Source organism: Macrotis lagotis, chromosome 6, assembly GCF_037893015.1.
Source record: "Macrotis lagotis isolate mMagLag1 chromosome 6, bilby.v1.9.chrom.fasta, whole genome shotgun sequence".
In the NCBI taxonomy this organism is placed as follows: domain Eukaryota; kingdom Metazoa; phylum Chordata; class Mammalia; order Peramelemorphia; family Peramelidae; genus Macrotis; species Macrotis lagotis.
Window position 1 is genome coordinate 94,230,807 of NC_133663.1, and position 14,644 is coordinate 94,245,450.

Genomic DNA, 14,644 nt, shown 5'->3' on the forward strand with positions numbered 1-14,644 from the left:
TCTTTACATTATAGTTGTTGTATATATTGTTCTTTTGATTCTCCTTTCTTTGCTCTGTATCATTTAATTTTCTTATTATATAGTTTTAATTTATTTATATTTGCCATTCCTCTTATGTAGCACAAGAATATTGCATTTCATTTATTTACCACTGTCATTCCCCAATAAGTAGAAACATATTTGCTTCCACAAATAGTTCTACTTTGAATATTTTGGTATTAATGGGACGTTGCTCTCATTGATTGACATCTTTGAGGGTATAAATTCAGCCAAAGGGTTTAAGCATTTTAATAACTTATCTTGCATAATTCAGTAGATTGTGTTTAATTTTATTCTTTATTTTCAAATTTTTCTTTTGTGCTTATTTTGAGATTAATTAATTTTTCTATTTAAAAATGTATGGTCATTTTATTAGCCTTCTCTTTTTATTTATTAATGTGTTCAGAAAGATAAATTTCTCCCTGAGGGCTGTTTAGCTAAATGCTGGGGTTTTTTTTGGATTTTCTTTATTGCTATGATGCTGTTTAATTTGTTTTTTCTTGACCTATTATTTAACTTTCCTTGCTTTCATTTAGATTGTTTATTTATATTTCTTTTATGGGTTACAATTTTTATTGTATTATGATCTGCATATCTGTTTAATATTTTTGCCTTTCTAAACTTATGATTTCTTGGTGTCTTAATATATGATCAAATTTGGTAAAGACTCCATGTGATGAATATATACACACACACACTCCATGATGTTGAATACATGTACAACTGTATACACATATGTACAACATATACATGCAAATAACATATACATATGTATATAATGATCTCATTCAGAAATTTCTTTAGGCATTTCAAATATTAAGAAAATCTTTTCAGATCTATATTTTTCTTTTCTTTCTGCTATATTTTTATAGGTATAAAAGAAAAATGTTAGTCATTGTCAATTCTAGTCTTACTATCAATCTCATTTTGCATCTTGATTAGCTTTCTTTAGAGTAACATAGAATGTTTTTAATAATATTTTCATTTTCTAGCGTTCCTTTAAGTACTATGTAGTTTCAATTTATGTTTCTTGATAAGTATCTATTTTTAACATCTCTTTATCTGCAATCATAATTGGAAACATTGCTTTTTTGGTTAATTGCCTGAAATATACTTTTTAAGGCAACTTCTTATGTTCACTTTCTTTTTAAAAAATAATATTTCTAATATGTGAGAATTTGGGGGTTCTTTTTTAAAATCCATTTTACTATTCTTTTTCATTTTGTTGGCAAATTTAGGACATTTGTATTAAAGTTTATAATTCTTAAGTTACTATGGCTTTTAGAGATACTGGGTGTTTTCCCTGACTTTTTTTTTTTCATAATAATCTATGACATTCCTCCACCCCTTCTTCATTTCTGAGTTTCAAATAGACCAATCTCTTGAGGAAAGGCAGTATGACATGGTGAAAAGGACGCTGTATCTGTCGGAGAACCTGAATTCACGTGTCACCTTTAGCACTTGTGTGACATTAGAAAAATAATTTAATCTTCCTGTACTTCATTTTCTTGAACTATAAAAAAGAGGATAAGATAAAACCCTAACCCTAACAGATGACTTCTGAGATTTTTTTTTCCTGTTCAGATTCTACTCTTTTGGAACATTCTTAATTACTTTAAATTAGCCCTTCCTCTTTAAAAATCCTTTTTATTTTTCTGAAAGCAAAAATTTCTGTCGTTATTCTTTTATTGATCTTTTAAACTACTCTAGAGATTCTCTCAGTTCATTTATAATTTTTATAGTGGTGGAATTTTCCCATCCATTTGGTTTTAAATTTAACTTTCTTTTGCTCCTTGATATTTATTCAGTATATTGAATATCTTAGTTGTGTGTGTGTGTGTTTTTTTTTTTGCTACAAGTACTTTTCTTTTCATGCTTTATTAGTTGTTATCTTTTATATTAGTGCATTTTTTTACTCATTTGAGATAATGGGGGGGAGGGCCTAACTTCCTCTTAGCCATTTTGACAGAAGTCTCCCAGTAACTGATTTTTATTGAACATACTGTTCAATATTAGTTATTATATGTTATATATTAGTATTGTATGATTTTGGGGGATCAGTGCTGATTCTTTAGGTGAATCCATTTAATAAGAAGGGTCTTTCATGTCAATCAATGACAATGATTAGTATTTGAGGAAGAAAGCTTTGTTCCATGCTATAACATAATATCAACTTATGACAAATAAGATAATTAGAATTTGAGAAATGGGTGGAATGGAACTTAGAGGATCAAGAGATCATTTTGAGCTATATATTGTTCAGGAAGGATCACAAAGATGTTGAAAGAAGCATTGTAATATAGTAAAAAAGTACACTGATTCTTGAGTTCAGAGGATTTGATTAAAATTCCTATTATATCTATGACCTTGGACTAGTCACTTAATTTCTCTGGATCTCGCTTCTCAGTGTAAAATTTACATTTTGGATTAGGTGACCTTTGCATTTTCATCTACCTTTATATCTGTGATTCTATGGGACTAGAGCAAATCACACCTATTGGATAGTAATAGTAGAGGTGGAGTTATTTTAGGTTATAAAGGGTACTATTCATGAATTGTGAAATCATGGTTTCTGATGGATTTGGTGTTGATGATAGTAAGGTAGGTCAGGATTTGTCTTATGAAGGGCCTTAAATCCTAGTAGGAGAAAGAAATTTTAGCCTATCTTCTTGAATATGGAAAGTTAAGAGTTACTTTTCTTATTAACACTTCCATTTTGAATGACAGACTCACCTTTATACTTAATTTAATTTTGTTCTGTTCTAGTGAAACTAATATTTATTTTGTAGAAATTAAATCTAGTATGTGACATCTAAAGGTACACTTATGGGTTTTGTCGATTAAGACAATTAAGTATCCTGAAAGAGTTAATATGCTTCCCTATGGGCCCAACTTAATAAGAGGCAGTGAGGTAAGTAATAACTTAGACACTGAGGAAAAGCAGAATCCATACTGAATAGTCTGTGATATAATTTTGATTTAAACCCTGTTCCAGTGGGTTTTAAGCATAGCATTTTATACAGTTTGGTGTATATATTTAGAAGATCTAGTTATTGCTGAGCTTTAATGAAAGCCATTAAAAGTAGAACATTTCACAAAGAGAAGGCTCAACAGATTAGAAAATCAGATACTGGGTTTTAATTTTCAGGTTGAGCAGTTATTTAAAACAGTGAAAATTAAGCTTTTTATTCCTTAATAAATCTTGCTTTTTTCCCTTCTGAGGCTAGACAAATATTGATACATACATATTTTCCAGTTATTGACTGAACATATTATTTATTACATAGCCATGCACACAAACTGGCTATTTTATTTCATTTTGTAGAGCCTTTGGATACTGAAGTGTTGCTTTTCAGGCAATTCATAGTTGGTAGTCTTCAACTGACCTGGAAAATATGCTTCTTATTCTTATTCTCTGTAATATTTTTTGCTTCTGTTTTCAATATTTAGTACTTATCATCTTTAACACATGGACTATTAAAGCTGATTGCACTTGGGAAGGGTTCAATTTTATGTGCCAAGACCTCTCTTAATAAGGGCCAAGTTAGTTGTCACTTGGTGTAATATTCACAGACTTTAAACCAAAAATTTAGGTAGGGCCATACCAAACATAAAAGACAATACAAAAATACATTCCTGACATTACAAATACTGAGTTTATATATGGGAAAGTTGGCTACAAAGCAATTCATATGGAAAAAGATATGGGAATGGGGAGGGGGGAGTTAACAAATTGCAGGGTCAGTATGAGTCTACAATGTTGACTGCTTGAAGAAGCTCATTGGAGTTTAGTCTCCATTAATATAGTGCCCAGACAATATCTAGACATAAGGAAGTAATAATCTTCTTTTCTCCTGATATTATGTCTAGTTAGACCACTTTGGCCTTATAGTTAGTCCTTCCTCTCTACTCATAAATATACCATTCTTCAGGTCCTCTTTGCTTCTCACCTGAAGTATTACAACAACGGTCTCTTAATTTGTCTTTCTGCCTCTCTAATTCATCTATCAGACAGCTGCCAGAGGGATTATCCTAAAGCAGAATTCTGATGGTCAATCCCCTACTCAATGAGCTCCAGAGGCTTTCCATTATTTCTGTGATTTCTCAGTTTGGTATTTAGTATCCTTCATAACTAAGTTTTGGTTTATCCTTTCTGTATATCTCTTCATGTACTCTGTGGCTCTCTTTCTGTTCATTTTAGAGGATGCTCCATTTTGGGTATTCATACTTTTGTATTCCCTCTTTCCCCATGTCTTTTCGTTCTGACGTTTAGCATGACCTTTCGTAATTTTCTTTAAAACTTAGTTCAAATATCACCTTTATTAACCCTTTCCTAATCCTTTTTCTATGATCCCCAGATACCAGTACCTCCTCCCTTCCAAAAGAAAAGATATTGTATTCTTTGTGTACATGTAGGGTATTCCACAAGCTTTTAAAGGTTAAAACCGAAATAAAGATTTTTAGGACTCTCTGTATTTAAATATATTAGAGGGGGGCAGCCTGGTTTCATGGCTATAAAAGGGGCTTCAGAGGCAGGAAGACCAACATTCAAGTGTTGTCTCTGACCAACATGAGCTTACATGATCTTGGGCATGTCATATATAACCTCTTGGTATATCAGGCAGCTTTTTAGACTAAATACAAACTGCAAAGCAATTGTAATTTGTGTTAGTAGGGGGATTTTCTCCCCAAGAGTTCCTTTATCATTGAAATGACAAGTTCCATCCATAGTCTTAACATTATATTTGTATCTGTCCTCATCTCCTAGGATAGTGTCTCATTCATAATAGATACTTGATAGTTACTGGTTGATTGTGTTAGTTCTAGACTCTGTATTTCAACAAGAATTCATGTTGAATAGTAAATAATTTAAACAAAACCAAATCCAGTGGATTTTCTACATTTGAATTCTTGTTATATCTGGTTCAATTTAGAAGAATTGAAGATATTAGTTGGAAAAAAGTAAATGGTGGATATTTACAGGGCTGTCCTCTGAAAGAAGGATTAGTTTTGGCTTCTACCAGAAGGCAGCATTAAGTAGGATTAATGGGTGGAAGGTACAAAGATGCAAGTTTAGTTTTGAAATAAAGAAAAACAAAACAAAACAAAAAACACAGCCACCTAACAATCTGCTCTCTCCTGAAGTATATTGGGTAGTCCTGGAAGATAAGGGGTTTTTCCCTCAGTAGAGGGAAGCAAAAGGTAGATGATCCATGATAAGAAAGGGAAATCTTTTCAGAAAAGGGAATCTTTTTTTTTTTTTTTTTTTTGGAACAGGTCATATCTCTTGGTTTGATGATCATGGTGTTCCTGTCTTAATCTGAATTCTAAAGTAATAGCCAAATTCTACATTATTTCTCATTTCCTTCTATCTTTGAAGAAGTATCATGAATTCCTTTTCCAGGTTGAATCAATTCATATCCTTTAGGACCTTGTGCCATTAATATCTTTTGCATGTGCTATCTCTTTGTTAATGACTCTTACCTCAAAAGACAACAAATATGCTTAGGTCTCTCCTCTGCAAAAACAAAGCTAAAAAAGCCTTCCTTTGACTTTGATAACTTACCAGATTATGGCTCTAGCTCTCATTTCACTGCAAAATTGTTTCCAAGTGTGATCTACCTTGTCATCCACTTATTGATTTCTAGAATCTTGGCTTCTGTCTCCGGTCAGATTTTTTTCAGTTGTGTCTAATTCTTTGTGACCCCTACCCCCACCCCACCCCTTTGGAGTCTTCTTGGTGAATATATTGAAATGATTCACCATTTTCTTCTAAGTTCATTTTATAGATGAGGAAACTGAGGCAAACAGGATTCAGTGATTTGCCTAGGATCATATATCTAGTAAATGTTGAGGCCAGATTGAAATACTCTGGAATTTGAGTCTTCTTCACTTAAGTTCCGATACTCTAATCACCTAACTGCCCCAGGCTTTGTAAGGTCTCTAACTCATGATTAAATTTCCCTTTTGAAGATAACCTCCTGCCTCTCAGTTGACAAATGAGAAAATTTTTCTTAATTCTCCTGTTCCTTGATTTCAGTATTTGGCAAGAAGTATTCCACCTCAAAACTCTCCTTTTCCCCTACATTTGTAAGATCTATATTATTTGGGTTGAAATGATTTTTCTTCTGATCTTTCTTGTCTCCTTACTGCCTCCTATTCTTTCTGACATCAAAACGTAAGTAATTCTCCTGGGTTTGGCAATTTCAGTCTTTAAATATTTACTCTTTTGAGTCTTCCCCATCTACAGGGCTTCAACTTTTATGTCTATGCAAGGATGCTGATTAAGATCTCATTATCTTTTCCAGTAGTCACATCATACCATTGACTCATCTGAGCCTTCAATCAACTGAAATCCCTCAAGTCTTTTTTTAATCTCATTTTTATTGATACATTTTGGCCTTATAGTCACATTCCTTTATGAATTTTTGCCACTTCTTCATGAAGTGATTCATCCCCTTTTAAACAAAGAATTAAAAAGAAAGGACAAAAGCTACTTGGTAAAATCAAATAGCAAATTTTTGTGGCTTGACAGTACAAGCAATTTTCTACATTCCTGGTTCTCTACTTCTGCAATGAAAGAAAAGGGAATGTGTTATCTAAATGCTTCACTAGTCCACTTGTTATGATCATTACAGTTGAACAATTTCAATTTTTTTTTCTTTGTTCATATCAGTTACATTGTTGTTATTGTCTATGTACTTTTCTTGTCTTCTTACTTTCTCTGCATCATTATTTAAGTCTTCTCAGGCTTCTCTGAATTCTTGTTCATTTTTTATCATTTTCTAGTATGGGACAGTCATTCCATTCATATACCACAGTTTGTTTAATCATTCCCTAACTTATTGTCATCTATTTTTTATTTCAAGTTTTTTTCTATTACAAATATGCTGCTTGAATATTTTAGTGAAGATAGGAGCTTTGTTTCTGTTGTCTTCTTCTCCCAAAGTATCTTTTCATGGAATTTGCTATATTTGACTTTTCTTAGGGGGTTCTAGATCTAGGGGCAGTGCAGTGGGTAGAGTGCTTGAAGTCAGGAGGACCGGTGACCTTGGGCTGTCTCTTAAACCTGATTGCCTTGTATCTAGAACCATATCCAGTCTGATTTATATCTGGTTGCTGGATGCAGATAGCTCCAGAGGAGAGAGTGACTTAGCACAACATGCTCTCACTCAAATCCAATTCATGTGGCATCATCTGCCTGTTGTCATGGTCTTCTTTGAGAATAAAGGATGAGGGGCAGCTAGGTGGCACAGTGGACAGAGCACCGGCCCTGGAGTCAGGAGTACCTGAGTTAAAATCCGGCCTCAGAGGCTTAATAATTACCTAGCTGTGTGGCCTTAGGCAAGCCACTTAATGCCATTTGCCTTGCAAAAAAAAGTACAAGAGAATAAAAGACACGAACATCATCATCATCATCATCATCTCATTATCATCATTTGCATTTTCTATTTATTTATTTGTTTGTTTGTTCTAGTTTTTGCAAGGCAAGGGGGTTAAGTGGCTTGCCCAAGGCCACACAGCTAGGTAATTATTAATTGTTTGAGACTGGATTTGAACCCAGGTACTCCTGACTCCAGGGACTGTGCTCTGTCCACTGTGCCACCTAGCTGCCCCATTGAATTTTCTATTTATACCTTCTTTGGTTCCCTTTTGTCAACTGAAGTCTTTACTTTGGCATTCAAAATCTTTTGCCTGCTGGTCCCATCTACCTTGTCTGGTTTATTTTTTGATAATGGTAATGATGATGATAATGATAATTCTAAAAATGGCTAACATTTATATAGCATTTGCTATGTACTAGGCTAAGTTTTTTTTCACAATTATTATCTCATTTGATCCTCACAACATTCCTGAGAAGATTAAAATTGATCTTGCATCATTTATTTATTGATCCTATTTATAAATAATTGATTTTGTTCTATAACTACTTTTTTTTGTATAATTGTTTAAGTCATAGCTCTTTGCCTCTGAATTTGTTTCAGAGATTCATCTGGCCTGTAATGGGTTAAGTTTAAAAAATTCAATTCTTGTTTCTTCAAGAAATTTAACTGACCTTGGGAAATGTGTGTAAACAGTCAGATCTAATAGTTTTACTCTACCAAGCTATCCTTCAAGGATGTCTGATTTGCTGTTCAAAGGTCTGGAAGTCTGTCTTGAAAGTGGACTCAAACAATGAGCAGTTCTTAGTCTCATGAGAGAAGAAAGGTGGGGGGTCATTCCAGCCTGCATTATCAAACTTCCAACCAATCAAGTTGTTCACCATGCCTCAACTTTGTAATTGATCATGTTGTCCTTCATTACATGATGTCATCTACCTGCTCTTTGTTCTGTACTCCCCAAAACCTATATGAGGGGAATTGTCCTTTTGTTGTCTTTGGCATATATGAAGGCCATCCATTGATCCATTTATTGATAGTCAAACAGCTTGGCCCCATTAATAAATGTTATCCTGTGTGGAGATTTGCCTCAGTGGAGATTTGCCTCGGTTTACCTTTTTGTCAAATTTCATTCAAGACACCTGGGAGTCAGGTGCTATTTCTATACTCATTTTGTAGATGAGTAAACCCTAGCAAATAAATGTTAAGGGATTTCTTCAGGTTCATAGAGTAAGTATTTGAAGCTGTATTTGAGTTCACTTTCTGACACTAGACCTGGGAATCTATCCATTAAACCACCGAGCTGTCTTCTAAGCACTTTGAACTCCTTTAATCTATACTAGTTTATTATTCTCCCAAAATGATATTCTCCATGCTTTCCTTCTTGCATGGCTTTATTAGTTTGCTTAAAATGGATTTGCATTCTATTTTGGTTTCTATCAGTAAATAATATGCTTTGTATTTTTCATTGGTTGCTAGGGCCATCTAGCTTATTCTTCTGACCTTATCTGTTCTTAGGTATGTTGATCTTTACAGAGAAGATAGAATCTGTTGCTGTATCTGCATTTTATTTCCTTGTAGCTCTCTTAGAGTGGTAATTAACCTTCACAGCCTGGGATCAGTTTTCTTACTTTTTTTTTTCTTTTTAAGTAACTAGTATAGAAAATTTTACTCTTGATGTTGCTGTTGTGAAGTTATTTCAGTCATATCCTACTCTTTGTGACACAATTTGGTATTTTCTTGGCAAAGATACTGTGATTTGTCATTCCTTCCACAGTTCATTTTATAGATGAGGAAACTGAGGCAAACAGAGTTATATGACTTGCCTAGAGTCACATATCTTGGCAGTGTCTAAGGTAAGATTTGAATTTAGGAAGATGAGTCTTTTTGACTCCAGGTCTGGTATTGTATCCACTGTGTCCCCTAAAAAAAATGAAAACAATTTAGCATTTGTTTTGTTCCTATGATGTGACTTGGATCTGACTTAGCTTTTTTTTATTTGTTGACATCCAGAAAGGAGGTTGTAATGTGAATGATGTTCAGCAGATTTTCTAACTCGCTAGTTGTCAAATTTCTAGACCATAAATGTCATAGGGTTAGGGAGTGCACTTTACTGAGCCCCCTCCATCTCCCTGACCTCTTTTTCTAAATTGCATGCATCCCAGAACCATTCCACTGTGCCTTCCCACAGAAAACCCTTTAGTAACTGTTTGAGTGTATAAAAGGTCATTCTTTAGACATGTCACAGAAAACTTGTTATGTCCATCAAGCTATTTCTAGTCACATCATAACACTTACCAATTGCTTATTCTTATAAAATTGGAACCCTTGATCTAATTCTTCTTTGATTTGACACGGATAATGCCTTGGGAAAGTGGAACGTGGTCTAAATGGTGTTCAGACAGGATGCAAAACAAAGATGTTTACAGAAAGAAATGGTTCCTGTGAGGGCAAAATGAAAGCTTGCTTCTTGCACTGAAAATCTGGTAATATAGACTTGGTAGAAATGATGCTTGAGTAAAAGGAATAATCTTTTATTTTTTATGGTTTTGCTGCTTCAGGTCCTTTACTTCTTATAATGGAATGGGAAGGATAAAATTGCTAAGGGCATTATAGAATTAAAGCAAAAGACAAGTGCTAAAGGTGTCATTCATGGTGGTTTGTCCTTAGAGAAATTTCTCAGTTTTTCTGGGTCTCACTTTCCCTATCTGTACAATGGGAATGAGAGTCATCTTTGATATGTGTGTGTGTGTGTGTGTGTGTGTGTGTGTGTGTGTATGTGTATAGTTTTAGAGACTTTGGCTGAGACTCAAGGTAGATATGTCAAACATGAGGCCTACAAGTGGCCTGTGACCCTCAAAACTCTTGAGTGGATACAGATTAAAATGTAATTAGGAAATATTTAACAAAATAGTAAAAAAAAATAATAAGACATAGAAAATATCACATTTAAAAATTTAGTAAATAATTTATAGCATTTAGGGATTCTTGTATACTGATTAATAGTTTCTATTTCTCTTTGAGTTTGATTCCACTGACCCAGAGATTAAATGACTTATCCTGACTCACCCAGCCAGAATGTATCAGAGGTAAGATCTGAATTCATGTTTTCTTGACTTCCAAGGGCACCCTATCCACCTGTGTCCTTCTCTATGCATGTACACCCTACGAGAACCAACCACTTTCTTATTTCCAAACTTGTCCCTTGTAAGATGGCTGCCTTCATTAAATCAATCAAGCTAAGCTACATTTTGCCATATACCTTGGGATTTCAAACATAATTTTTAAAATCTGCAAGCCAATGTTTTCAATTAAAGTATTTAAAACTTTGCCTTTGTTAGGATTACTGCTTTGAGATTAGTCATGCACTAGAGGCAATGAGTCTTCCAATGTTCCTGCCTGGTGGAAACATGGGTCTTCTTGTTGCTTTGTCATCTCTCTGTACACTGATATACCAACAGGCTGTATTTTTCACTGTCTGTAGCTGAAAGCAGAGATATAGACCTTCTGACACTTATGATAGAATATAATCCTGGAATGACCTCTTCAGTCCTGTTGGACTGGGATTTATTTTTTCTATCATAGTCCAGTTGGTCGATAGGACCTTTCACTCAATCACACAATCATCTCTGGGGAGTAATAGCAAGGCAGATAGGTGGCAACTTTTAGGGTTGTGTTGTAACAATTATGCTCACAGAAACTACTATAACTTTGTCCCAGTACTGCTGAGAACTCTGAATTGTTCCCAAAGTTGTGCAATGACAGTAAACTAAGAAAAACCTGTCATGTGTATGCTACAATTGCTAACTGTAAGTTGGATAGATGGTCAGTTAGAGGGAATATTCAATGATTTTAGGAGAAAATGTTGAAGGTTTGTAGGTTTTGGATGACAACCACAAGATATGGTTATGAAGTGTTTTTTTTATTATGTCTTTGCCCTCACTCCACTGGTAAGCCAAAATATTATTTTTATGCAGACAAAATAAATGATGCACCACATAGAGAACCAAATGGTACTATTTACCTAAAGGATTTTTGGAGAAATTCCTCTTTTTTAAAAAATATCTTCAGAGATACATCCAGGTGGCAGAGTAGATAGAGCACTAACCCTGAAGTCAGGAGGATCAAATTTGACCCCAGACACTTTTAACTGGCTCTGTGACCCTGGGTGAGTCGCTTAATCCCATTGCCATACAACTCCTCCCCCCAAAAACAACCCCAACCCACAAATATGGAAATATCTTTAGTAGTATTTAATAGGCTTTCCTTATAGGAAAATCAGGCTCCTTAGATTTTATTTTTGTTTTGCTTTGTTTTATTTTGTTTTATGTTTTTGCAAGGCAAATGGGGTTAAGTGGCTTGCCCAAGGCCACACAGCTAGGTAATTATTAAGTGTCTGATACTGGATTTGAACCCAGGTACTCCTGACTTCAGGGCAGGTGCTTTATCCACTGTGCCACTTAGCCGCCACACTCCTTAGATTTTAAAATGCAGTTTTTGTAACAAATTGCATTCCCTAGCCTGACCATGCAGTATTCTTCCTCTTCATCAATAGCTCTTGGAATCCCCGCCTCCTTTCATTCAAGAATCAGCTCAAGTGGCAACTCCTAACTAAAATGTTTTCAAGTTGAGGATTTATGAGGGTTTATTTTATATTCTGCAACTTTGCTAAAATTGCTAATTGTTTCCAGGAGTTTTATGGATGATTTCTTGGGATTCTCTAGGTATACCATCATGTCATCTGCAAAGAGTGAGAATTTTGTCTCTTCCTTCTCAATTCTAATTCCTTCAATTTCTTTTTCTTCTCTAACTGATGAAGCTAACATTTCTAATACAATATTGAATAGTAGTGGTGATAATGGTCATCCTTGTTTCACTCCTGATCTTACTGGGAATTCCTCTAGCCTCTCCCCATTGAATATAATGCATGTTGATGGTTTCAGATAGATACTGCTTATTATTCTAAAGAACAGTCCATTTATTCCTACACTCTCTAGTATTTTTAGCAGGAATGGGTGCTGTATTTTGTCAAAAGCTTTTTCAGCATCTATTGATATGATCATATAATTTCTGATAGGTCTGTTGTTGTTATGGTTGATTATACTAACAGTTTTCCTAATATTGAACCAACCTGGCATTCCTGGGATGAATCCTACTTGGTCAAAATGTATTATCCTAGTGATAACTTGTAATCATTTTGTTAAGATTTTATTTAAGATTTTTGCATCTATATTCATTAGGGAGATTGGCCTATAATTTCTCTGTTTTAACTCTTCCTGGTTTCGGTATCAGCACCACATTGGTTTCATAGAAAGAATTAGGCAGAGTTCCGTCTTCTCTATTTTTCCAAAGAGTTTAATATAGAATTAGAACCAATTGTTCCTTAAATGTGGTAGAATTCACTTGTGAATCCATCAGGCCCTGGAGATTTTTTCTTAGGGAGTTCAATGATGGATTGTTGAGTTTCTTTTTCTGAGATGGGGTTGTTTAGGTATTTAATCTCCTCTTCATTTAACCTGGGCAATTTATATTTTTGTACATATTCATCCATTTCACTTAAATTATCAAATTTATTGGCATAGAGTTGGGCAAAATAATTCTGAATTATTACTTTCATTTCCTCCTCATTGGTGGTGAGTTCACCTTTTTCATTTTTGATACTAGCAATTTGGTTTTCTTCTTTCTTTTTTTAATCAAATTGATCAGACATTTATCAATTTTATTGCTTTTTCATAAAACCAACTTTTGATTTTATTTATCAATTCAATAGTTTTTTGCTTTTGCTTTTATTAATTTATCCTTTAATTTTTAGAATTTCTAATTTGGTATTTAATTGTGGGTTTTTAATTTGTTCTTTAATTTTTTTAGTTGCATATTTAAGTTCATTGATTTCCTCTTTCTCTAATTTATTCATGTAAGCATTTAAAGATATAATATATCCCCTGACAGCTGCTTTGAGTGAATCCCATAGGTTTGGGTATGTTGTTTCATTATTGTTAATATCTAGGATAAAATAATTCTTTCTGTAATTTTTTTTTTGATCCACTCATTCTTTAAAATGTGGTTATTCAGTTTCCAATTAGTTCTGGGTTTATATCTCCCTGGTCCAATATTTCATATGACTTTTATTGCATTGTGATCTGAGAAAGATGCATTCACTATTTCTGCCTTTCTGCAGTTGATCATTATGTTTTTATTCCCTAGTACATGGCCAATTCTTGTATAAGTGCCATGAACTGCAAAGAAAAAGGTATATTCCTTTATATCCCATTCAATTTCCTTCATAAATCTATCATATCTAGTTTTTCTAACAACCTATTTACTTCCTCAACTTCTTTCTTGTTTATTTTATGATTTGATTTATCTAGATCTGAGAGTGGGAGGTTGAGGCCTCCCACTAGTAGAGTTTAGTTGTCTATGTCTTCCTGTAGTTCTTTCAGCTTCTCCTTTAAGAATTTGGATGCTACCCTGTTGGGTGCATATATATTTAGTATTGAAATTACTTTATTGTTTATGGTACCTTTTAGGAGGATATTGCTTTCTTCCTTATCTCTTTTAATGCTATCTATTTGTGCAGCTGCTTTGTCTGGGATAAGGATTGCTTTCCCTGCTTTTTTCTCTTCAGCTGAAGCAAAATATATTTTGCTCCAACCTTTTACCTTTACTCTCTGCTTCAAATGAGTTTCTTGTAAGCAGCATATTGTAGGATTCTGGTTTTTAATCCACTCTGCTATTTACTTATGTTTTAAGGGAGAGTTCATCTCATTCACATTCAAAGTTAAAATTACTAACTCTTTGTTGCCCTCCATGCTATCTTCCTTCTGTTTGTATTTTTCCCCTTTCCCCCTTATCCGTATTCCCCAGTATTTTGTTTCTGAATACCACCATTTGCTCTCCTATAGCCACCTCCTTCCCCTTTCTTTCCCCTGTCTCTTTTTCCCTTTTCCCTTACCTTCTGTTAGTTCCCCTTTTTTCTCCCTCTCCCTTTCTCTACAACCCCCCTCCCCTTTTCCCCTTTTAATACTTGAAAGGTTAGATATTTTTTAAGTTAACGGAGTATGTGTGTAAGTTAACTTTAAGCCAAGTCTGATGAGAAGATTCAGGTGTTTCTCATCTCCTCCCTTCTTCCCCTCTATTACCATAGGTATTTTGGACCTCTTAATGTGATGAGATTTACCCCATTCAGTCCCCTCTCTCCTCCCATCTCCTTCCTGTTCCTCTTTTTA

The 14,644-nt window shown here is 34.2% G+C and overlaps 1 protein-coding gene across 5 annotated transcripts in view; it reads left to right on the plus strand.

Annotated features, from left to right (window-relative positions):
* Positions 1-14,644, plus strand: part of EPSTI1 (epithelial stromal interaction 1) — a 122,747-nt gene that overhangs the window by 72,578 nt on the left and 35,525 nt on the right. The window contains exon 10 of one of the 5 annotated variants that reach the window (XM_074191725.1): positions 10,443-10,507. The exons of the other annotated variants lie outside the window; for them this stretch is intronic. Coding sequence (XP_074047826.1) covers positions 10,443-10,472 — 30 coding nt within the window. The 3' untranslated portion in view covers positions 10,473-10,507. The remainder of the gene's footprint in view (positions 1-10,442; positions 10,508-14,644) is intronic. 5 annotated transcript variants of the gene reach the window in all.